This window comes from Schistocerca nitens, chromosome 4 (genome assembly GCF_023898315.1).
Source record: "Schistocerca nitens isolate TAMUIC-IGC-003100 chromosome 4, iqSchNite1.1, whole genome shotgun sequence".
In the NCBI taxonomy this organism is placed as follows: Eukaryota; Metazoa; Arthropoda; class Insecta; order Orthoptera; family Acrididae; genus Schistocerca; species Schistocerca nitens.
Genome location: NC_064617.1, coordinates 203481833 through 203508566, shown reverse-complemented (window position 1 = coordinate 203508566; position 26734 = coordinate 203481833). Strand labels below are relative to the sequence as shown.

The window sequence follows — 26734 nt, the reverse complement described above, 5'->3', positions numbered from 1 at the left end:
TGGTACGCATGTTTCCTCCTTAGATGGGGCATCACAACAACGTTTCACCAGGCAACGCCGGTCAACTGCTGTTTGTGTATGAGAAGTCGGTTGGAAAATTTCCTCATTTCAGCACGTTGTAGGTGTCGGCACCGGCGCCAACCTTGTGTGAATGCTCTGAATAGCTAATAATTTGCACATCAGAGCATCTTCTTCCTGTCGGTTAAATTTCGCGTCTGTAGCACGTCATCTTCGTGGTGTAGCAATTTTAATGGACAGTAGTGTATAATGAATGTTTCGCGGCAGTCTTCCAGAAATGACTGCCTGTCTGTTGGCAAATCTGCAGCGCTGTGCCTGTGGTCTGCGTCCCAGTGCGAACACTCCAATTCAAACTAATGTACGTCCGACGGTGACTGCTGTGAACACAGTGACCCTGTCCGTCACATGTGGCGAGGGTGAGTCACTGATGGGTCGCAGTGGCTCTGTGAGGCGGTGCAGTGTCCCGGTGTGAAGGCCCCAGTTCCAACGAATGTATCTCCGTCGGTGACGGTGGCTTGTGACCGTCACGTGTCCCAGTGTGAAACGGACCTTAATACCTTAGTGAGCCGTGTAGGCTCCCTTTCCTCTTATAAATTGCCCGCCTCCTCTATATGGGTTCGCAGCCGTGGTATAAAGTGCTCTGTTTGTCTAGGGGGTGTGGGGCGGTGGTGTTGCGATCTGCTGGGATGGGGGAAGCGTGGCGTTTTCGGGGGGGGGGGGGGGGGGGGTTAGTGAGCTGGGACCGGTGGTGCTTGGGTGGGGTTGTCCTCCTCTCTCGGTATCAAATGGGGTGACGTGGCTTGAATTTCTGGCGAGGCATACTGATCTTGGACATTGGGTAATTTATGTATGTGTGCAACCGTTTCCGTATTGTACAGCTCACTCGCGTTTTGCGGTTTCTGTTAGTTTGTTGTGTGGTAATAAAGTTGCGCTTGGTAGCTGATCCGCGCTCGCGGAATTAAGGCCCCTTGTTGCTTGTTCGCCCAGTGCGAATTTTGGCTCCGAGATACCCTCTTTTTCTCTGAAAGTATAGATCGAAATTTTTACAAGTGAGCGTGATTGTTCCGGTCGTGTAAGAGTCTCACTGCCCCGACTGTTTCGTTACCGATAGCTTTGTAAATCGGAGAGGGAACCGAGTTGAGTTGCAAATTTCTGACTGTTTAGGTTTCTTAGTACATGCTCGGTAGTACCTACGGAAGTATTTTACTGTTCTACCATCTTTTGTGATACAATGCTGAGCGCTGTAACTGCGGCAGCGCTGAGCGTGCAGTGGTGGCCCCGACTTACACGCGCTTTTGCCGGCCGCTATGACCGAGCGGTTCTAGGCCCTTCAGTCCAGAACAGCGCGATTTCTACGGTCGCAGGTTATAATCCTGCCTTGGGTATGGATGTGTGTGCTGTCCTTAGGTCAGTTAGATTTAAGTAGTTCTAAGTTCTAGGGGACTGATAACCTCAGATGTTAAGTCCATAGTGCTCAGAGCCATTTTAACCATTTTTAGACGCGCCTTTAGACTGTTCCAGCGTCACGGACAGTGTGGTATGTCGCCTTCTGGGATTATTGGACCGTAGTGCCTTCGCAACTGTGCTTCTACACACCACGCCGGTCTGCACAATCTTCGCCGAGGACGTCTCCGCTCGCCAATTTATGTAAATCAGTTAACCGTTTCATGTCGTGTCATGTCATGTTTCAGTGGAGGTTTTCACTCGCTAACTTTCGTAATTGTAATCTAGTAGCTCTTTTATGTAACTGATATTTTTCTTATTCTAAGGGTCGAAGCGGACAGTTTCGTACTCCTAGTTTTAACAGTGGAATATGATTTTAAACTTGACCAAACTTATTTTAATTAGTATGCGAAGCTACTCTTTTTGTAAACTGCTCATTCTTTCGGTTTCGTAGTCAACGAATGTAGCAGCCCCACGCCACCCGTTTGTTTTAATGTCGGGGGCTGTAATGGCACTGGCTTTATTGATCTCGTGCTTGATTTGCCCACAGATGACTATATTTCGTAGGAACGGTACCTAGATGCGAACAGATTGTTTTTTGTTATTCCATATTTTGTCAGGTCATCGCACTGTTGTGTTCTGTTTATTGTGTTCGGTGTAACCAGTCTCTCTTGTAAGAGGAAAAACATATAATCTGCATTGCGTGGCTTAAATCTCTTGCTTAAAGTACTTACCATTCTGGCCGTGTGTTGGTAACTGTGACCGATCTTGCACGGGGGTATAGCTCCTTGATACTGAGGGACTTCTGTTTTTTTTTAAACAAAAAAAAAAAAGAGAGAGGAAAGGTCACATCGCCAAACAGGAAATTAGTTTCTTCACTCATTGAATTCTAAGGTTAGTTACGGCGCCGATTTTTTTTTCTCGCTGGAGATATGGAGGCAGCATCTAGCCCTGACAGGTCATGTTTGTTATTTTTTTCTAATTCTTAACTCAGGCCGTTAATCCTTAGCTTCATGGTTGTTTAAATATTAATTCTGCCCAGTGGGGTTAGTTTGTAACGTTCTTGTCAAAAGTAATGGAAAATTATGTTTAAATTATTGAAACTCGTGAACGTTTTCGCAATCTGTGCCCTTTGTTAAAATATATACAGTCTGAGGTTTAAACGATTATAACATTTGGTCGTGGTTTGACATTAAAGCTTTCTAGTTTATGAACTTGTCCATAAGAGGCCGGCTTTTGTGGCAGAGCGGTTCTAGGCGCTTCAGTCTGGAACCGCGAGACTGCTACGGTCGCAGGTTCGAATCATGCCTCGGGTATGGATGTGTGTGATGTCCTTAGGTTAGTTAGGTTTAAGTAGTTCTAAGTTCTAGGGGACTGACGACCTCAGATGTTAAGTCCCATAGTGCTCAGAGCCATTTGAACCATTTTTTTTGTCTATAAGAAATTATAATTTGATAAAAAGGCCCTGTTTCATTTTACAACTGTTGTTGGTATGCAGACTGTTTTTCGTTTTGTAACTGCTGTTAAAGTGAATGCTGCTGATATCAGAAATTGTGTCTCTTAGTATATTTACAGTGCTTCTTTAATGGTGATAAAGTTTGGCAAATGGTGAGTGATGTGTTCTTAAAACCCTGGCTCAGTCCTTTCGCGTGTTTTATTTTGATCAAGTAGCAAACTGCAAAGTAGCATTTCACATAGAAACTATCTGGCACTCTTTGCAACAGCGAGTGAAACGTAGCAGTCAACATCCCCGCAGTTTAGTGACGCTACGGGTTCGAATTGTCAACGAATTTCAGCTGAATATAGCATATCCGAAGAAAACTGATGACTATCTTTCACGCAGAATCGAAAGGAGGAAGGAAATAATATTGGATTAAACATCCCGTCGACTTCGAGGTCATTAAGGGACGGAGCACGAGATCGGATTGTGTCGAGGATGGGGAAAGAAATCGGCCGTCCTCTTTCAAAGGAATCATCCCGGAACTTGCGTGGAGCGATTCAGGGAAATCACGGAAAACCTAAATCTGGATGGCCGGACGTGGGTTTGAAGCGTCGTCCTCCCGAATGCGAGTTGTTGTTGTTGTTGTTGTGGTCTTCAGTCCTGAGACTGGTTTGATGCAGCTCTCCATGCTACTCTATCGTGTGCAAGCTTCTTCATCTCGCAGTACTTACTGCAACCTACATCCTTCTGAATCTGTTTAGTGTATTCATCTCTTGGTCTCCCTCTACGATTTTTATGCTCCACGCTGCCCTCCAATGCTAAATTTGTATCCCTTGACGCCTCAGAACATGTCCTACCAACCGGTCCCTTTTTCTTGTCAAGTTGTGCCACAAACTCCTCCCCAATTCTATTCAATACCTCCTCGTTAGTTATGTGATCTACCCATCTAATCTTCAGCATTCTTCTGCAGCACCACATTTCGAAAGCTTCTATTCCCTTCTTGTCCAAACTGTTTATCGTCCATGTTTCACTTCCATACATGGCTACACTCCATACAAATACTTTCAGAAACGACTTCCTGACACTTAAATCTATACTCGATGTTAACAAATTTCTCTTCTTCAGAAACGCTTTCCTTGCCATTGCCAGTCTACATTTTATATCCTCTCTACTTCGACCATCATCAATTATTTTGCTCCCCAAATAGCAAAACTCCTTTACTACTTTAAGTGTCTCATTTCCTAATCTAATTCCCTCAGCATCACCCGACTTAATTCGACTACATTCCATTATCCTCGTTCTGCTTTTGATGATGTTCATCTTATATCCTCCTTTCAAGACACTGTCCATTCCGTTCAACTGCTCTTCCAAGTCCTTTGCTGTCTCTGACAGAATTACAATGTGATCGGTGAACCTCAAAGTTTTTATTTCTTCTGCATGGATTTTAATACCTACTCCGAATTTTTCTTTTGTTTCCTTTACTGCTTGCTCAATATACAGATTGAATAATATCGGGGAGAGGCTACAACCCCGTCTCACTCCCTTCCCAACCACTGCTTCCCTTTCGTGCCCCTCGACTCTTATACCTGCCATCTGGTTTCAGTACAAATTGTAAATAGCCTTTCGCTCCCTGTATTTTATCACCTTCAGAATTTGAAAGAGAGTATTCCAATCAACATTGTCAAAAGCTTTCTTTAAGTCTACAAATGCTAGAAACGTAGGTTTGCCTTTCCTTAATCCAGTGTGCGAACCACTGCGCCAACTCGGCCGGAACGCAGGGTCACAGTATTACCAAGGCTCGAGACGGTCTTACACGACATGAGCTTGATGTCTTACTTGGTGATTATGCTTTGCCCAGTGTGGTTACGTATGAACGAAAACATGTCATTTTGCTTCCAACAGTATCTGAATTTCAAAACAATGTGTTAGTTCTTTCTCCCGCTACACCTACGAAGAGCACGAATAGGTCGCTCACCGTCACTGTAGCTTACCCGTTTACAAAGGCGTCTAGCGGCAGGTCGACGAGACTGTTGGATCCCAGCCAGAGGATGGTGAGCTGCGGCAGGGGCGAGAACAGCCCCGGCTCCAGCTGCACCAGGCTGTTCTCGCAGAGGTGCAGCTCCCTGAGCAGCGGCAGGTCCGCGAATGCGTCGCCCGCCACGTACTCCAGCCTGTTGCCGCACAGCAGCAGGTACCGCAGAGAGGGCACTTCCGCGAACGAGCTGCGGTCCAGGCTCGTCAGCAGGTTGTACTCCACACTCAGGTACGCCTGTCGACGAACGAGGCTTGTTATTTTTTTTTTTTTTTATTTTACACGTCTAGCTCCGTAAGACCACAGTGAGGATCAAAACTCCAAGGTCACGGAAAGCGTCATTACATGAAATAACAACAGAAAAGGGATAACAGATAAATTAAAACGTTTTTGAAGCCAAGAAAAGTCGGACCACAAGTTTATGTAAACGAAATAAACAATAGACACTACTGACAATAAAAATTGCTAGACCAAGAAGAAATGCAGATGATAAAGGGGTATTCGTTGGACACATATATTATACTAGAACTGACATGTGATTACATTTTCACGCAGTTTGGGTGCATAGATCCTGAGAAATCAGTACCCAGAACAACCACCTCTGGCCGTAATAACGGCCTTGACACGCCTCGGCATTGAGTCAAACAGAGCTTGGATGGCATGTATAGGTACAGTTGCCCATGCAGTTTGAACACGATACCACAGGTCATCAAGAGTAGTGACTAACGTATTGTGACGATCCAGTTGTTGGGCCACCATTGACCAGACGTTTTCAGTTGGTGAGAGACCTGGAGAATGTGCTGGCCTGGCCAGCTGTCGAACATTTCCTGTATCCCGAAAGGCCCGTACAGGACCTGCAACATGCGATCGTGCATTATCCTGCTGAAATGTAGGGTTTAGCAGGGATCGAATGAAGGGTAGAGCCACGGGTCGTAACACATCTGAAATGTAACGTCCACTGTTCAAAGTCCCGTCACTACGAACAAGAGGTGACCGAGACGTGTAACCAATGGCACCCCATACCATCACACCGGGTGATACGCCAGTATGGAGATGACGAATACACGCTTTCAATGTGCTTTCACCGTGATGTCGCCAAACACGGATGCGACCATCATCATACTGTAAACAGAACCTGGATTCGTGCACTCAGGTTCGTCGTTGAGTACACAATCACAGGCGCTCCTGTCTGTGATACAGTGTCAAGGGTAACCGCAGCCATGGTCTCCGAGGTGATAGTCCACGCTGCTGCAAACGTCGTCGAACTGTTCGTGTAGATGGTTGTTGTCTTGTAAACGTCCCCATCTGTTGACTCAGGGATCGAGACGTGGCTGCACGATCCGTTACAGCCATGCGGAAAGATGCCTGTCATCTCGACTGCTAGTGATACGAAGCTGTTGGGATCCAGCACGGCGTTCAGTGTTACCCTCCTGAACCCACCGATTCCATATTCTGCTAAGAGTCACTGGATCTCGACCAACGCGAGCAGCAATGTCGCGATACGATAAACCGCAATTGCGATAGGCTACAATCCGACCTTTATCAAAGTCGGAAACGTGATGATACGCATTTCTCCTCCTTACACGAGGCATCATAACAACGTTTCACCAGGCAACGCCGGTCAACTGCTGTTTGTGTATGAGAAATCGGTTGGAAACTTTCCTCATGTTAGTACGTTGTAGGTGTCACCACCTGCGCCAACCTAGTGTGAATGCTTTGAAAAGCTAATCATTTGCATATCACAGCATCTTTTTCCTGTCGGTTAAATTTCGCGTTTGTAGCACGTCATCTTCGTGGTGTAGCAATTTTAATGGCCAGTAGTGTAATAACAGTTAAAATAAAATTTTTTTGAATCCAGGAAAAGTCGCACCATAAGTTTAAGTAAACGAAATCAACAATATAACACAGGAATCAACTTAATTTTTCAACGAACTCCTCGACCGAATAGGAGTAGTGACGCATGAGGACACTCTTCAGTGTGGATTTGAAACCGCGTTGATTACCGCAAAGATTTTTGAATTCTTGTGCTAAATCATTGAAACTGGATGCAGCAGTGTACTGCACACCATTCTGCACATGTCATGGAAGTGCGATCCACATTCAGACTCAATTTGTGCCTAGTATTAACTGAGTGAAAGCTGTTATGGGAATAAACAGATATTATTAACAAGAAACGATGGTAAAGAAAATATACACTGAGAGATCAATGTCAGAATATTCAGACTAATGACAGTGGTCGACAAGAGGTTCGTGAACTTACACCCCTTACTGCCAGAACCGACCGTTTCTGAGCCAAAAATGTCCTTTGAGAATGGGAAGTATTATTCTAAAATATCATATCATACGTCATAAGCGGAGTATACTAATTTTCGTGTCGAACTATATATTACTTCAGATATCGTTCTAACAGTTAGAAATGTCGGCACTAAGTGTTTGAACAAGATCCTGAACATGAGCTTTCTACAACAGTTCACTATCTAAATACCTTAAAATTTGAACTGTTCTGTTTCACTAACCATATGCCCATTTTGTGAAATTAAAAATGTCACGTTTTGTTGAATTGTGTGTTAGAAACTGTAAAAACTGAGTCTTTCTGTGATTTAGATTTAGTTTATTTTCTACAAGCCATGAACGTGTCTTGAACTGCACTATTTGAAACAGTGCCAACGTTTGACAGAACATCCTTTACTACCAAGCTAGTGTCGTAAGCAAACAGAAATATCTTAGTCATCTATAATAAGAGAGGACATATCATTACTTTGTGGACATGTCGGGAGTGGGTTCTCAGGCTGGTATAGTGCCACATGATTCGCTTTCCTTTTCACAGAACAAGTGAGCCTAAGAAAAAAACAGCAAAATATCTCCGAAGACTTAGGGTCTGAGGGAACACCATTTCGGAATATTTATAGGGGGATTCCCAATTCTAACATCGGCCTGATAACCAAAGAACACTTCGCGAAAACGTTGATCGAAAGTTCGGAGTCTTTTTGTTTCATTCTGTGATAGTTCTCACTGTCGCAGCTTTCTTAAGCGAGAGTGGAAGTACACGAAGAAGATACTGTCAGAATAAACTGAGAAAGCACGAAACACCTAAGTCGAATCAAGGCACCTCGATTAGACTAAATTCACTTGTTGTTGTGGAGATCTTTGGGAGAACATACAATGACAAGACTATTCCGCTTGGTATGCAAGACATATGAGACAGGGAAATACCCTCAGATTTCAAGAATAAGTGGTAATTCCATTTCCAAAGAAGGCAGAATCTGACAGTTATGAATATTATCGAAAAGTGAGTTTCGTAAGTCTGGTATGCAAAATATTCATGCGAATTATTTACAGTGGAGTGGTATAACGGATACAAGTCGGCTTGGGAGAAGATCAGTTTGATTTCCGGAGAAATCTAATGAGCTCTTGTAGCTTAGACTGAATAAAGGGAAAAATACGTTTATAGCACTTATAGATTTAGAAAAAGCTTTTGACATTGTTGACTGGAGTACACTTTTTGAAAGTGGCAGTGATGCAGTGCAGGGGGCGAAAAGAGTTTTTGCAACATGTATAGAATTCTGTCTGCTGTTGTTAGAGTCTAAGAGCATGGAAGGGAGCAATAGCTGAGTATGGACTCAGACTAGGTTGTAACCTGCCCCCTTGCTATTAAGACTGTACACTGAGCAAGCAATAAAGGAATCCAAGGACAACTCCGTAAATGGAATTAAAATCCTTGGAGAAGAAATGTAAGATTAAGGTGTGCCGATGACATTGCAGATTGCAACAAACAACAAAGGACATGGAAGAAAAGTTGATAATGTTCTAATGTGTGTGAAATCTTATGGGACTTAAATGGTAAGGTCATCAGTCCCTAAGCTTACACACTACTTAACCTAAATTATCCTAAGGACAAACACACACATCCATGCCCGAGGGAGGACTCGAACCTCCGCCGGGACCAGCCGCAGAGTCCGTGACTGCAGCGCCTTAGAGCGCTCGGCTAATCCCGCGCGGCGAGAGAAGTTGAACAAAATGGTTAGTATCTTGAAAGAGGCTAACAGATGAATATCAATAAAAGTGAAGAAAGAGTAATGGACTGCAGTCGAACTGAATAAGTTGAGGCTGAGGAAACTGGATTAGAGAGAGAGAGGCTGAAAGTAGTAGACTAGTTTTTATTTGGTCAGCAAAATACGTTGGACGAAGTAGAGAGGATGTAAAAATAACTGGAAATAGTAAGAAAAGTCTTTCAAACAAAGAGGAATTTGTTATGATCGTTTACGAGTTTAGGTGTTAGGAAGCCTTTTCTAATGGTAAACGTCTGGAACGTCGCGATGTACAGAACTAAAACATGGATATTAAACAGTTCAGACAGGAAGAGAACAGAAGTTTTGAAAACTGGTGCCACAGTAGAATGCTGAAGATTAGCGGGTATACCGATCAACTAATGGGGTGGTACTGAATCGAAATGGGAGTAAACAAAATTATGGTCCAGCTTGACTGAAAGTAGGGATGGATTTATATGACACATACATATTCATCAACAAATCTTTAATGACCAAACCGACAAAACTGGTATAACTGTTACACAATTTTGTGATGACTGACATAAATAAACTGTACTGTGATATTAAACGCGTCCAAATGTAAATAGGCTGCAAGAATTACGCAAAGACGCAGTGGCGTCCCAGGATAGACTAGCATGGACAGCTGCGTCAAAGCAGGCTTCAGAATTAACTCGACAACAACATTTCTGAATCAGAGGTCATATCCAGATTCAGCCACACCTTCCTCTTAAGAAAGAGCATAGAAGTGATAGAATGAGCTAGAAAACAAGAGCAGGGAGGCTATCAAATTAAAGACTTCTGGCATGCAATATCGAACGGAATAGAGTGTATTTCTGAAAGACACCACAAACTTAGAGGAAAATTCTTAATAGTCATCAGAGTATCATACTGTACATATTTTCCACAAAAAATAAATTCATCCAGAAATTTGATCTACACATTTGCTTAATAAATACCTTGTAGTTTGCAAAGAAACCATTCCAAACAAGCTTAATACTATTCATCTATGCTCTAGTCTTCAAAACAAAGGTTGAATGTTGTCACCTCCCTTAGAAATAAATTTTCATGTGTTTACGATGAAATCATTAGTAAAATAATCAGTTGCTATTAGCTTTCGAAATGTTTTAAGTTAGTTAAGTTAGAACTCTTTTCGAACTGATATTTTGCCCAGTCAGACAATAACATGCTGTGGTCAAGCCTTTTCATTAATAAGGAGAGAAGATATTAGTAAAGAATTACAGCTCCGTCTCATTACTGTCATCATTAAAAAAGTTCGATAAGATCATATGCAAGAGACTTCATAAGATATAAATGAACTGTGCCGGCTCGAGTCGAATATTCGGCTGGTTTATTTATCTGATTTACCGGCATCTCGACAGGTGATGTGGTTGCAGTGTAGTGTCTCTGGACTTATCGTTGTCGTGACGACGTGAAAAACAAGCCCTGCGCGCCCGCAGGGAATTACTAAGAGCCGAGTCCCGGAGTACGACGCTGCCTGGCGACGGTTAGCGCTTTGATAGACAAGCCCTGCTCGCCGAGAGAGCCAGCGTGTGACTTGGAGGAATCGTCGCCTTTATTGGTGTTGGGAGTTATCTCCGATTGTATTGGATTGCCGTAATTGCGGATTTGGCCGTCCATTCGCTGACTGAAATTCTGTTTCGACTGTACAGCACTTCTTGTGTGGTGTCACCGCCAGACACCACACTTGCTTGGTGGTAGCCTTTAAAAAGGCCGCGGTCCGTTAGTATACCTCGGACCCGCGTGCCGCCACTATCAGTGATTGCAGACCGAGCGCTGCCACACGGCAGGTCTAGTCTACAGAGACTCCCTAGCACTCGCCCCAGTTGTACAGCCGACTTTGCCAGCGATGGTTCACTGCCTACATACGCTCTCATTTGCAGAGACGATAGTTTAGCATAGCCTTCAGCTACGTCATTTGCTACGACCTAGCAAGGCGCCATATTCAGTTACTAGAATGTATTCTGAACAGATAATATTGTGAATCATGTACCGTCAAGAGCGACGTTCATCATTAATGGATTAATGTTAAATATCAAACTAATTACGTCCGCTTCCTGAATTCTAATTCCTTGTCATGTTCCAGACCTCACGTCAGTATAGTTCTTCCCTCCTCACGCCAGCCTGCGTGAGCTAAAACGCGTGCATTTCGGCCTCCTCTAGTAACACGGTGTTGGCTCTTCTGCCAACACAACATATGTGTTCTTATTAAAATGAAATTTTGTGATTTTAGAAGTCATTGTTAATACGTATTTGAATTGTTTTAGATCCTATTGTGCATGCTTAAGACTTTGATAATTTCTTGGTGGCTAAAAGGTTACGCTAAATACCATCAATTACAGAGGTAAGGCTTATGCATCCTTTGTGCTCTTGCGTGATTGTAGCGTGTTTGCCGCGAGCGGGTCTGACAGCGCGGTGTTTGCGGTATCGGCCGGTGTCTGGGGCTGCGCCGCACAGTGGTGCACAAGTTTGCTTATGTCGGCAATCAACAGATTGAGTTGAGTTATATCAGCCTTTCTCTTTCTCGCCTAAAGGTTATTGTTTTAATGCCTGCCTGTATATGTAGGTGTCATGTTGCCAGGTTGTTTTAATGCCTGGCTGTATTTGTAGGCGTCTTCTTGCCAGGTTGTTGTGAACTTTAAATTCAGTCAGTTACACTTATTTCATTATGATTGCTAGCGAGCGTTATTGTACGGCGATTGGAACTTAAATTGTGGCAACTATTTATTCACAACCGATACAAAAGAGTTACATGTTTGCACCTCTTACTGTCCTTCAAAGTAGTCACCCACGTTGTGCAGAACACTTTGCCAGCGATGTGGAAGGCGTAGTATACCGTTAGCAGAGCCTGTTCTGCTGATGGTTCGAATGGAGCGGTATAAAGATACGGTGATTCTCGCGTACGACTGTGATGGCGTTATCCTAACGCATTGCGTTCCTCCACGGCAGACCGTCAGTGCACAGTAGTACTGTTCGTTTTTGGAGCATCAGCTGCGACCAGCTTTGCGAAAGAAGTGGCGAGACCTTCTGCGCAACCCATCCATCATTTTGCACGACAATGCGAGGGCGCACACAGCGTAAGCTATGGTTACTCTGTTCGGTCGATGGGACTAGGCAGTACTGTACCATCCACCGTACTCCCCCAAGTCCATCTGACTTTGATTTGATTCCGAAGATGAAGTAATATCAGCCTGCTGCTTTTCTGCCTGCTGCATGGTGTTGCATTTTCCTACGGGCAGATTCCATCGTGCCAAGGGAAAGCAAACTGCATACTGCATGCACGGGAGGACATGGTTCTCAAGGATAGATACATACTTGTGTTGATCCATTGTGCCTTCCAGAGTGACGAGATCACTCAGGAAGGCCACGACAACATTTCCAAGCCCATAACACTCCCTCCTCCGTCCTGGACTCTTTCGCAGATTATTACACGTCCGTACCCACTAATGGCTCTCAGTCCAATAGAGCATGGAACGTGATTTATCTGAAAGAGCCACCTCTCACCACTCAGTGGACGCCGTTGCTGTACTGGCGTGCCGGCTCCAGAGTAGTCACCAGTGACCAGCTGTCAGCATGGTCGCAAGAATCAGGTACAAATGGTTCAAATGGCTCCGAGCACTATGGGACTTAACATCTGAAGTCCTCAGTCCTCGAGAACTTAGAACTACTTAAACCTAACTAACCTAAGGACATCACACACATCCATGCCCGAGGTAGGATTCGAACCTGCGACCGTAGCACATGAATCATGCGCTTGCTGTGGAGGCACATACGCAGTAACGTTGATGAGAGACTGCTGGTAGCCCCTTTGTTCATCTGCGTGGTCAGTCGCTCAACAGCTGCGCGTCTGTCCGCCCGTACACATCAACGCACCCGTCGTTTACCCTTGTCATTTATGGACCATGGTGCACCACCTCAGCGTCGTATTTGGAAATCATCAGTTTGCCATGTACGGTATACGTCAACTACGGCGGCACACGAAGAGCTTGAGAAGTTAGCCATTTTGGAAATTCTTCCACTTTTGGTCCCGAAGCCAATTATCATAACGTTCTGGACGTCAGATAAATGACTCCGTTCCGCATCACGTCAATGGCTGCACTGTTTTCCGCGCCCCAGATCCGTTTTTCATACCCTCCACTGTTAGTGCTGCCATCTGCCGTCTCTGAGTCTTTATTGCACGTTGATGTCACTTAATACGACTCGACGGTATATATTTACCTTATCAGAAATTATTATCACAGGGAATGTTTTCTGGCTTGTCTAACGCTTTTGACTCTGAAAACCACGATATCCTCAAGAAAATATAAAAAATTATGAAACTGTATATCATAACATGATTTTTCTTATCTGCGTCATAGGAAACTGAGTGTATTGGACCCATGTCGAACACATAACAATATGCAGTTAAAACCGAGTATGTAAAACAAAAAGTAAAGACAGGTCTCATAAGTAGATATAATAAAGCACTGATACCTTCAAACTATGTAAATCTACAACTCTCTTGCCGTGGAAACAATTTTGAAACGTTATGTAACTCGTGAAATTGAGCAGAAATAGCAACACATATACACACGCACTTTCATAAATTTACCACAACGGAAAAGAAATGGGCTTAAATAGCTAATACTTGCATATTGTGCAGTGAGTACTGATTCATAAAGGTAATGAACCGAACTGAGCATGTGTTAGCTTTCTGTTTATAGCCTCCAGCACTGCAGTAAGGACGTCTCTTCAGTTTTGTAAACATGCAAAAGCAATTCAAGCATCTGAGTAGGCCTCTAAATCTGACTATTATTCTTACGTAGCATTGTAATAGTGAATGAGATTGCATTGTACGATGCGTGACAAATAGCAATCAACGTAAAAGATCCCGTCGACTTAGGCTTATCGGCACCTGGAAAATAATAGCATGCTAATTATATGTGTCATATGAGATCGGAGTTTAATGTTTGATTTAAGATACACCGTGAGTAACTGTGCATCATAAAGCGATGCCAGAGGTATCAACAAGATGACCCATTCAACGCGGTACACTCTAGAGACTTAACACAAAGAATGATGCAAAATTTTTCGAAAAAAATCCGAAGTAAGTAGAGTTATAAGCAATTATATTGTAAATGAATACAAGAAAATAACTTTGCAGCCCCGCAAGGATCCGAATCCACGGCGACAGTTATTGAACTATATGAAAAGAAAACGTAAATTAGTTAAAACGCACGGCTTGCATGTAATTTATTCAACATTTAAACGTCACTGCAGATATTCGGATATACGTTCTGGCATTTTCGATATGCCCCCCATCATTGGCGATTATGTGTCGCAGACGAATAGCGAAATTCTGTATGACCCGCTGAAGTGTCGGAACATCAATGCTGTCGATGTCCTCCTGAATGTTTACAGCTGAGCAATGATTTTGGGGTTATTGCTGAACACTTGTCTGTAATATAGCCCCACAAAAATGAGTAGCATGTGTTCAGATCTGGAGAATATGGCGGCCAATCGAGACCCATGCCAGTGGCCTCTGGGTACCCCAGAGCTAGAATGCGGTCCCCAAAGTGCTCCTCCAGGTCATCAAACACACACCTGCTTCGATGGGGTTGAGCTCCGTTTAGCATGAACCACATCTTGTCGAAATCAGGGTGACTTTGGACAACTGGGGACGGAATCATCTTCCAAAACCTCCACGTACCGTTCGGTAGTCACCGTGCCATCAAGGAATGTCGCACCGATTATTCCGTGACTGGACACTGCACAACACAGTCACCCGTAGAGGGTGAACAGACTTTTCGATCGCGAAATGCGTATCTCAGTCCCCAGAATGCACTAATTTTGCTTATTGACGAACCCATCCAAATGAAAGTGGGCTTCGACGCATGCTAACTCCCATCATGGCCCGCAGCTAACCGTGCGATCTGAACGTCCTAACGCAAACCGTTCAGGAGTTACAATTTTATTTCATATAGTTCAATAGATGTCACCCTCTATCTACAAGTACAAAATTTAGATTTGAAACCGGCAAAAGATACATCGTTTTCCCATCTCTCAGTTTCTGAAAAAGTAAACTCTGTTTTATACTTGAGGAGCGAGCAATACCTTGGGATTTATACTCGTAGTACGACGAAGTGAAAATTATTGCATGACGTTATAAATAGCTTTAATTCCACTAGTTACGGAGTGATCGCAACTTAGCAGTGCCTATCTAGCATCGCCACAGTAACCGAGATACACCACAGCAAATAAACTGGAATGATCTCACCAGAATTTTTTTATTAATTGTAGAATAAGACAATGTAGTCTTCTCTCCGAATGCGGCACCATCAACAGGAACAGAACACTGACTCGAATGCGAAGTCCTAGTGACGAATACTCTCTCCAAAACAGCATGGCCACACGGCCTGCAACCCACGAACGGCTGCCTTCGGTCGAAAGCAAACTCAATCGCTAAAGACGCAAAACTGCATCGGTTGCCAAGCAAAGAGGAAACTGCCGAGTTTCATCGATTAATCTAAAGTGACTACACCAGACTCGCCTAAAGTATAACAAAAATAATTATCGCGTTGTGTTATAAACAAAATTTAATGGATTAAATGAAAGTGACGAGGAAACTGACACCTTTCATAGAATTGAAAGAGCTTGTTATACCGTAGGTTATAAATTTGATCCTCTGTTTCTTTTGTTGTACATAAGTAATATCCCATTTACATTCTCAAAAGATGTATATTTTGTCAGTTTTGCAAATCATACAAATGTGGGAATACCAAAGAGTCCCAAGACAGATAACGCCGTGTTTGAAAGCCCAACAGATAATTTTAGACAAATGGAATATAATTAAACTATACACGACTCAGTACATACAGTTCAATACGTCTCACAGAACTCAATGAAGTGTGGAAATAATAAGCCTAAGCAGTGAAACACGACAAATAAAGAGTCTTAAAGTTTTGCTGTTGTAGATAGATCACAACCTCGTTTGGAGAATCATCTGCCTACAATTAGTGAAATGCTCTAGTTCATATAAGTTTGGCGTAAGCGCGATTACTACCCTAAGTATTTAAAAATGAAGAAATTGATTTTTAACGTGTCTTTCCATTTACTAATAAGTTGCCGGAACACTTTTTGGAAATTTCCACTTGCAGGGACAGCATATTCATAATATAGAAGTGTGTACTTTGAGAATTATAATAGATGATCTTCAGAGAACGGCAAGCAGAGATCACTGCAAAAACCTTGAACAGCAAGTATCTCATGTCTTAAAACCTCATGGACAGCATGAATATAACACTGCGACCGAAAACAACCACTATAGAGATCAAGGACTTAACATCGTTGGACAACGGAATCGGATACACGGGAATTATGTGTCTTGAATAACTCTACAGCATATGTTAAAAGAATTCTACATGGAATATAAAGCTAAATTATGGAAAATTTTGTTTGGCAGTTCCCTCTACACATCGAAAAGTATTTCATAGAAAGTAGTAAAAGCAATGTTTTAGATTGTACTGTAATTAACATCAGTACTTAGGAAAATTTTATTTCAACCTCTTACGTGATTACATTATATTACACGTAAACAAAAAGTACATACTTGACTTTTTTCGGCATCCGAAGCACCCTTCTACGCGAGGTGATGTAATACTGTTTCTCATAATACATTCTTCGTGTGAAATTTGCTGTAGAGATTTGTATGATTTGACTGTGGCGTATCGTGCTTAATATTCATACAGAGCACTTTTTTGATGTTTCTGTCAGTTGTTGGATCTTTCGGCCGACCTTGACATCAATAATCCCCGAGAGCATTACCGCTACGTAGGAATTAAACCTTCCTATTTTGAATTTTTGTTTGCGATAAGCCGTCCATCAAAGAATTGTTTTACTTCAGCGTGTTTCAGTGTATACGTGGTAACGAAATACACGCACTATGACAACTCGAAAAGAAAAATCTGTACAACACACTAATCCGCAGGTTTATTTGAGACTTTGACTTGTGTTATTACCGACCATGTACCTCTTTCGTTAGGAACTCTATATCTCGCGTTGCTCTTTTCACCTTTACGTTTTAATGTTAGTTAAATGTGCAGACTGGTTTGGTATCCAGGCAACATGCCACTCTGAAATTAACCACTAAATAACAAAAACATCCAGTTACACATTCCTAGGAGTAGTAAGCGAGAGCTACCAGAGAACCACTAGAATTGTACAACTAGATAATTAAAGAAGTCGAGCAGGTGACAGAGTTCTGTTGCTTTGAAGCATAATTTCTCAAGATAGCCGATACAGTTCATAAATTCAAAGAAAATAGCAAAAGGTTTTTGTTAACAAATAACCACTTTAACATGAAGAAAACGAGGGTTTTCGTCGAGGGATGCGTCTGGAAAATACTTGAATGGAGAGAGGTCGCTCAGTGATAAGAAACTGGAATCGTTTTTTGGAGGACGGCGGTTCAAACCCTCATCCCGCCATATAGCTTTAGTTTCCCGTAGTTTCCCTTAATCGTTCAAGAAGAATATCGGGTTGGTCTGTTTGAAATGACGCGGTCGATCTACTTGCCCATTCAGAGCTTGCACTCCGCCTGTAACGACCTTATCGTGGACGGGACGTAAGCCCTCAGCTTCCATTTCTTGCTTTTTTGTAGGGAAGTCGTATTTCGAAATGGAAGATGGACAATACGCAAAAAGGCGAATTCCATTCGGGAGAAACAGAAGTCTGGGCACTCATTTTTCCCAACAGACGAACTAATGCATATTCGATACCATTTATAGAAATTTTTATTGAGTTTATAATTATCTGTGTGTATCTTATATGACTACAGAAATTGTATTTTTCTCTTTCGTGTAACGGCCGCGCCGTCGAATATCTAGTCACAGGCCGTGACGGACCAATAGCCTTCCTCTCTCAAAGCAACGATCACAGATTGTCGCAGATATATATTTTTTTTTTCGTGCGACTCTTATTGGAACTCTTAAATTTGTGTTACTAGAATAATTCCGAGGAGACTTAATTTTATCTGATGGGCTAGTGCATTCAAATGTACAAAGTTTATGGCACCAGTAAATGTTTACTGCAGCTGTATAGCTATAGCTAATGAAGTATTTGCTCTGGATGTCCATTTATTGAATTTTGTGGAGCGCACGGAAATTAATTTTATTGCAATAACACATCATAACTTTTATTATACTCTGCTGCCTGAAGAGGTGTTTCTCCGTCGTACGAGAAAAGGTTAGTAAATTATTTAAGAATTAGGATACAGCTTTAGGAGAGGAAAATTTGATTTATGATTTTCGAACCTAATGCAGAAATTCTGTGCCGCTCAATGCCGATTTAATAAATACTACTGACGTCAGATACATTAGAAAATTATCACTGTCGCCATCGCTGCTCGACATACCCTATTATCCTTCCAGCCTCACTTTGTACAAAACGGAACCAGCAAATATACAAATCGATATTAATATTATTAATTAATCAAGAATTTTGTTACACTGCAGAGAACATGGATTGAAGTTGCTTGCTGTCTGAATTCTTATGTCGAGTTAGGAAAGGTGGAGGTAATAAATTATAATAGTTAATAACTACTATGATCGTCTTGCTACAGTCCACAGCAGAAATGGAGAGGTGAAAGGTGACATCTTAGCCCTTTCGTGGTTAAAATTTATTTAACATATATTTCAAAAATAAAAGATTAAATCTGTCTTCCTTTGTGATAAATAATACACTTTCACTATCAAAAAACTTTAAAGCTGGCCGATTTTGAGAACCGGCGAAGTGGGACACATGTGACCCTAAACCGTACTATATCCACGTTTACATGTTCACCTAGGACTTTCAGAGTTAAATATTTAATTTCAGTTTGATTTTATCAGACAGGCGATTATGGAAGAAAGTATAACAAATCAGTACCAAAACTTATTTATTCTTCTGACAGTAAAAAACATGAAATATCACACACAAGTTTTCAACATAACATTTGAGGACGACTTTGACATATCACACACCAATGTTTTCTACATTCTGTGAAGTTTTGTGGAGAATATATGACCCACTACATATAAATCATGTACAGAACAATAGAATTATAGAGGTGCGTCGTAATGTTTCAAAACAACGTCTAAGATGACATCTTTGCTTGTCGTGCAAGTACGAAGCTGATATCCGGCAGAACACCCGACAACCCAAGATGTCATTAGATAGCCGGGAAAGCCTGAAGAATTACAACGTCTAAGATGTATAAGGAAGCGCAATTAGTTGCTTCAGACATTCTTAAAACGGAGAAGACGGTGATTTGATCTGATTTTCGTGACAACGACAAACTATAAACACACACTGCTCCATCTGATCGCTCATAACCTTCTATGTATCCACCCCAAGTTCCGAAATCATGTCGCTACATGCTAGCACTAAACTCATATGAGATACAGACGCCCCAAGTTTCAAAACTTTGTATTACTTTAGTGAGACACGCGTGTTCCATCAACCACTAAAAGGTTAAGGAAATAGTGAAGGAAATAAAAAAGTGATAAACCATGCTCTTAGACACAAAACCTTTTGTGTAGACTTTTGAAAATTACTGGGGGAAAGACCAAGGAATCTAGTATTAGAGTGACTCCCTGGAAGAGATTTTCATTCATTACATATTCATTACGTTGCAGGTTCACAACACATGAACGGTTTGTATTGATATCATTTTACATCATTCCATGTCCACTGATTTCATGTCCATCCATCGAGCGATTCATTTCAATTCAGTGTATTTAATTCATTTCAAAAGACGGAGATATGCTACGTTAAATATTTCAAGAGAACGGTGGGATGCCTGAAATAAGACTAAATGAAGTATGATGGGAAAGCCACACGTCTACGGTTACAGTGACAGGCTATGGGATTCAGAACGCAACATGAAATGACACGAAGTAAAATTTGAAAACAGGGTCAGAGCGTATGTTCGTGGGGGACCTTTGTATCCAGTAGAGGGTATCATTCAGCGTGTCTCGGTGTATAAAGCAGCGTTATCAAGCTACGGGAACAGCGCTGTCAAACCCCGGGAAGCACGAGGTGCTTCGGCTGACGATTACGAATCGCTAACCCGCGCCGCGCGCCCATCTGTCAGCGTTATGCGCTGCCTGCGAGGCAGTAATGCGACGCGTAAATCTGGCTGAGGTACGGTGCCAGGGTCCGGCGCTGTAGCGAGAACAGCACAGCACGCCACAGCGCAGTACAGGTCTTGTTACAGCGTTATGAATTACTGACGTGGACACGCCCGGCCGGCACCAAATTCTGGAAGAGCTGCCTTGTCACCAACGTGGTATACAGTGATGGGGTTTAATAGCGTGCATAATTGAAATATTGCGCTCAACGGCTTCCGTTCTGGTGGTGGAGAGCATTGCAGGGGTATCACCAACGGTTTAGTGTGTACGGAAATCACGTGGAAATCCTACGATGCACTTAATAGCTCTCATTGTTAACCTCCAATCTCAGTTATAAGTAAAGAAAACTGCTTGACGTTTGGACTTTTTCCTTGTGTATTTTCTGTTGTCTTTGCAGTATCAGAAACACAATAAATACAATACCTGTAAAACGTTGTTATAAGTGATATCAACAGTAGAGGTTTCATGGTTAAAGAAACCCCCAGCTGGCCCGCAGCTCGCTCTTCCCAACAATACTTAGAATTAAACATGATAGTTTCCACATATGACTGTCAGAACTAGATATTGTTTTATTTATTGCGATCGCAGTCTTGGAAACCACGACACCAGTCTTCATAGTGCTTGTCTGTCACATCATTTCTCCAAACATCAAACTGGACAGTACGAAAGTGGAAAATATGAAGGTGTAATGGAAGGTAATGCCTAGAAGCTTTTATGTGAAAACGCTGAATGCTTTCTAAATGAAACAAACGTTATTAAGATTCTACATCTTTTTTCTTCACATCTACGTATTTTACAGCTGTCTGCAGCTACAGTGTTCCGAATTGTAGCTTGAATTTGGCACTTGTAATGCAGCTGTGTCGGTGAGTGAGAAACAGCGTGCTGATATCGAGTTTCGAAATCAAAGAGTTTATCCATACGTGGAGCATCCTATCCTTCAGCATGACATGACAATGCTATACCACACACGAGCGCTGCGACATGAACAACAATCCGACGTCTTGGGTTGTCTGTCATCGATCACCATCCATACAATCCCGACTTGGTCACATCCGATTTTCATGTGTGCTCAAAACCTGAAGAACCCCTTCGAGGTCTTCGTTGTCTAAGTGATGAAGGTGGGCAAGCAGAGATGAGGTTGTAACCCGTCAACAAAGCCATACGTTCTACAGTGACGGTATCAAAGAACTGGTCTCTCGTTGCGAGAACTGTGTTCGCCGCCAGGGTGACATGTTAAGGAATAAATATATAGGCATGTAGAAGAAAGATGTAAAACGTTAACAACATTTATTCCATCTAGAAAGCCGTAAGAGTTTTCTAATAAAAAATTCAGAGGCATTAGTTTTCAGCGCGCACTCGTATGTTATGTCGTGGTGTGCATCTGGTTTTGGATTTATTCTATTCGTGTACTTGGACGTCGTTCTTACTCACTTGATATTTGGACTAGCAGCTGTATTTATGAGTGTGTGTATATTTGAATTTGACATTGCTTCCTGGAAACGGGTGATACTATAAACTGCAATCTCGGTAAATAAAAAATAATGGTTCGTTCACAATAACATTCCTCAAATTGACTGACCTACCCATTGTCCCGACCTGAAATAAATGGACTACATTTGGTATAAGTTAGAACGTCAACTTCGCTCCTGACCCAGCGTTCAGCATTACTTCCTTTCCTGGTTTCGGCTCTTGAAGAAGAATGGGCTACCATTCGTCTAGACATTTAGATACCTCATTGAAAGTGTCTCCAGCAGAGTTCAAACTCTTACAAATAAAGAGTGGACGTATTAATACCCAGTAATTGGTATATGGATACTTCTGATCAGATACTATATATCTACACACAGGTCATACAATTCCCGTAAATTTCTGACCGGTAATTTGTAGTGCTGAAGTAACGACCGGCAGTACCCCAAATTTGTTTCATTGCGTTCACATCAAACAAATCTGGGGACAACAGCAACGTGAGCTCGCTATCGTGCTGCTCGAGGCACTGCAGCACCATCCTGGGTTTGTCACATGAACAGTTATGCTGCTGGAAGATGACATTGCCGTCGCGGAAGGAAACAGACATGAAGACATGAAGAAATGCAGGTGGTCCTAAGGAAATTTCGCGTTGTACAAACGTTTTATGGTGCTTTCGGTTACTACGATAGGTTACATGGAAGTCCATGAGAGCGTCCTCCATTGCACAATACTGTCCACACAAACCTATGCTTGCTTCGATTACCTTTCCGACGGGATTATCTGGACACGGCTATTGATCTGGTTTAGCAAGAAACTTGATCCATCTGACCAGGGGTCGCATTTCCATAGATCCGTGCCCATCACAATCGTGGCCAATAAAGTCGTTGGTTCAACATGGGAAAAAATAGAGATCGTATGCTACGGAGCTCCATATTCCACGATGTGCACTGAATGGTGTGTTCAAAAACACTTCTGCAGGAACCACTGTTGTTCTCTGTCGCCATATCTGCAATAAATCCCGTCCTATCTTACTTCACACTGCGGTGTCAAAAATAATGTCATAGCGATATGTACGTATCACGTACACAAGCTATAAAAAAAGGGCGATGCATTAACGGAAATGTCGCTTGTACTCCGGTGATTCATATGAAAAGGTATCCTATGTGATTACTGTTGGTTGGCTTGGGGGGGGGGGGGGGTTAAGGGGATCAAACTACGGGGTCATCAGTACCTCGTTCCTCATTCAAACAGATCTCAAAAATAGACCAAAAAGAGGTCGGGGATAGTGAAAGGAGGTGATTATGGCTGCACGGGGGGAATTAACAGACTCTGAACGCGGAGTGGTAGTTAGAGCTGAAGCATGAGACATTCAGTTTCGGAAACCGTTAATGAATTCAATATTTGGAGGCCCCGAGTGTCAAGACTGTGCCGAGAACATAAAATTTCAGGCATTAGCTCCCACCAAGGACAACGCAGTGACCAGCAGTCTTCGCTTAACGACCGAGAGCAGCGACGTTTTCGTAGAGTTGTCAGTGCTGGAAGACAAGCACCACTGCGTGATATAACAACACAAATTAACATGGGACGTACGACGAACGTGTCCGTTAGGACAGTGCGGTGAAATATGGCTTTAATGGGCTGTGCCTGCAGATGGCGAACGCCAGTGCCTCTGCTAACAGCATGACATCGCCTGCAGCTCCTATTATGGCCTCGTGGACATATCCTTTGGACCCTAGACGAGTCGAAACTTGTGGCCTGCACAGGTGAGTTCCGATTTCAGTTCGTTAGAGTTGCTGATAGTGTCCGAGTACGTCGCAAACCCCACGAAGCCATGGACCCAAGTTGTCAACAAGGCACTGTGCAAGCTGGTGGGACCTCATAATGGTGTGGGCTGTGTTTACAGGGTACGAACTGGCTCCTTTGGCTCAGCTGAACCTATCATTGGCTGGAAATGGTTATGTTCGGCTGCTTGGATGATAATGAGGATGATGTTTGGTTTCTGTGGTGCTCAATTGCGCAGTTAACAGTGCCCGTACAAATTCCCAACCTTTGCTCAGTACAATCTCGCCACTTTCGTGAATGATGATGACATGATGAGGAAAACACAAACACTCAGTCACCTCGAGGCAGGTGAAACTCCCTGACCCCGCTGGGAATCGAACCCTGGATCCCGTGCTCTGGAAGCGAGAACGCGACCGCGAGACCACGAGCTGCGGACGGCTATTTGGAGACCATTTGCAACCATTCATGGACTTCCTGTTCCCAAACAACGATGGAGTTTTTATGGATGACAATGCGCCATGTTACCGGATCACACATGTTCGCGATTTGTTCAAAGAGCATTCTGGACAAATGGTGTGAATGATTTGGTCACCCAGATCGCTTGTCTTTGATCCCATCGAACATTTGTGGGACATAATCGAGAAGTTAGTTTTGGGGCAGCATCCTGCACAGTCAACACTTTCGCAATTATGGAGACTGATGACCACAGCAGTTGAGTCCCATAGTGCTCAGAGGGGGGGGGGGGGGGGGGGAGAGGGCAATTATGGACGGCTGTAGTGACAGCATGGCTCAACATTTCTGCAGGGGATGTATAAAGACCGATGGAGTCCACACCACGTCGATTTGCAGCACTACGTCGCGCGAAAGAACATCTGACACGATATTAGGAGCTGTCCCACGACTTTCGTAACCTCAAGATACAGATCGAGCAAGCATTCGACCTCCAAGTTGTGTAATGAGGCGTAGACGTCAAACCTACTCATGGTTTCACCATTTTCAGCCATTTTGGAAAAATGCTCTCGATAGTGGCAGAGGTGCGGCCTATTAGTTTAGCCGTTTCCGAGGTGCTTTGTCCTAGTCGCCTCGCCATAACAACCTTCCCTTCGTCAAAGTCGTTTATCAGTGGATATCCCCATCTGTAGGTTACAGTACGCTTGTTAGCCCACTGCTTGAATACTGCTCACCCGTGTGGGATCCGCACCAGATAGGGTTGATAGAATAGATAGAGAGAAGATCCAACAGAGAGTGCTTCGTTACAGGGTCATTTAGTAATCGCTAAAGTGTTACGGATATGATAGATAAACTCCAGTGGAAGACTCAGCAACAGAGACGCTCAGTAGCTCGGTACGGGCTTTTGTTGAAGTTTCGAGAACATACCTTCACCGAGGAGTCAAGCAGTATGTTGCTCCCTCCTACGTATATCTCGCGAAGAGACCATGAGGATAAAATCAGAGAGGCTAGAGCCCACACAGAGGCATACCGACAATCTTTCTTTCCACGAACAATAAGAGACTAGAATAGAAGGGAGAACCGATAGACGTACTCAAGGTACCTCCGCCACACATCATCAGGTGGCTTGCGGAGTATGGATGTAGATATAGATGTAGATGTCCCCCTTATCGTTGATAAAATGATTGCCCATTGGCCTTTGCTCCATTTATACACTTTCTTTAGCACGCAATGTGCCGGTAACGCCACCAGGCGGTATCCTGTCTCGTGCTGGGCAGTGGCCATAACGATTTTGGTGCTTCATTGTGTGTTTAGAAACAAATACTTGTTGGGGTATGGGAGAGTCTTTAACCATAATTCCCATATGTTGACAATACAAGAGAGGTGCTCATTAAGGTTATTGCTCAAAGTTAGTGATTCATCATCTGCCCCTTGTTAATCACTCGTGCCAACACTACCTTTAGCCCTCAGAATCCAATACATGCATGGGAGGCTCACTCCCGTATTGGTTGTACGTTGTAGATATGTGTCGTTGCAGCAATGTTTTAAATGTCTCTATAGTCATAAACCTAAGGTACTAATGTCAGGCGACCAGAGAAGTAATGGTACAGGTCCTCTTCGACCAGTTCATCACGTTTATATTCGATCTTTCTTTTTTTCCGGCGTGTCGATGACAACCACTAGGATGACAATTAGATGACGTGTAGCATCTCCCGGAGGTTACAGAGCTACAGGGGTTGTTGATGTTATATCCTCTTGAACCACGATGCCTGAGAAGGTGGTGTATACGGGACAGTGGACAAAATAGCTGACCTTCTGCTTAGTATCACATGTATTCGTGGTTTTAGCAGAGCTCGCATTTTAACATAACAATTTTACTTTGCCAAATTCCCGCACGAAGAGGGTTAAGTGATCTACATGTCGGCCAAAACAGGCTATTTATTGCGAACTTCTCTTTTGGTTGCGTCCAATCGCGTTTAGCATTTAATGCATTCGTGTTTCCAAATATGGTCAACCATTAGCCGTAGAATGGAATGAGGAAAATAAAATTTTGTACCGGACCGGGACTCCAGCTCGGATTTCCGTTTATCGCGTGCGGTCGCCTTACCTTTTTTTCTTTTTTTTTGCGTGTTTTCGTTGTTGATCGTTGTGTTTGGTCTTTGCGGACGTCACATGACATCCGTTCAAGTTCGTTTGTTGATCCTTCCACTCAGTTTTTTATTACAGAGGCAAAAACGGCTGTATGACAGAACACGCGGAGGTACCGTGCCGGCATCTCTTGGTTATATGTGCATGACTCACGGCCAGCCACAAACTTCCGTATGTCGTCAACCACTCGTCTAGTCTGTTCTCGTACGTCCATTATGTATATTCACATAACGGTAAGTCATTTGCTTGAAAGTCGCTTGCCTGGTCTCGGCGGATATGTACGATATTGCAGTGCCTGTGTAATTCTGAATTACGATGCAAAGTATAGAATCACACAGGCACTGCAATATAGTAGAAAACCCAGTTTAGCATTGACCTGTCAACGCTGAAGTATCAGTCCTGCTGCCAAAACATTGAGCAACAGCTTCATGCCAATGAAGTGGGTGTCTGTCATCAGTGTTCACTTTACTCCTATCGATTTTGGATGTTTCTCTTCGTCTGATGTCTGATTTCACCAAAAACTTGAATCTTCTCGAGTTTCGTTGGTATCAAGCTTCTTGGTCACCTGGCAGCAACTTTGGTGAAGAGCAACATCCACCTGTTTCAAATGGTGAAAGATTGATACCATACGGGTAAAGCATATTTTCTTGGCGACTTAGGTACTGCCATACGAGAAGTGCAAGGTGAGGCAAGTAAAAATAGCCCGGGCAAGTGGATATGATTTGACGTGAATGTACGCATC

The 26734-nt window shown here is 43.1% G+C and overlaps 1 protein-coding gene across 1 annotated transcript in view; it reads right to left on the bottom strand.

The window, feature by feature from the left end:
- LOC126252800 (leucine-rich repeat-containing protein 15-like) overlaps positions 1–26734 on the bottom strand; it is an 87613-nt gene that overhangs the window by 6850 nt on the left and 54029 nt on the right. Inside the window, exon 4 of the mRNA XM_049953735.1 lies at positions 4894–5171. Coding sequence (XP_049809692.1) covers positions 4894–5171 — 278 coding nt within the window. The remainder of the gene's footprint in view (positions 1–4893; positions 5172–26734) is intronic.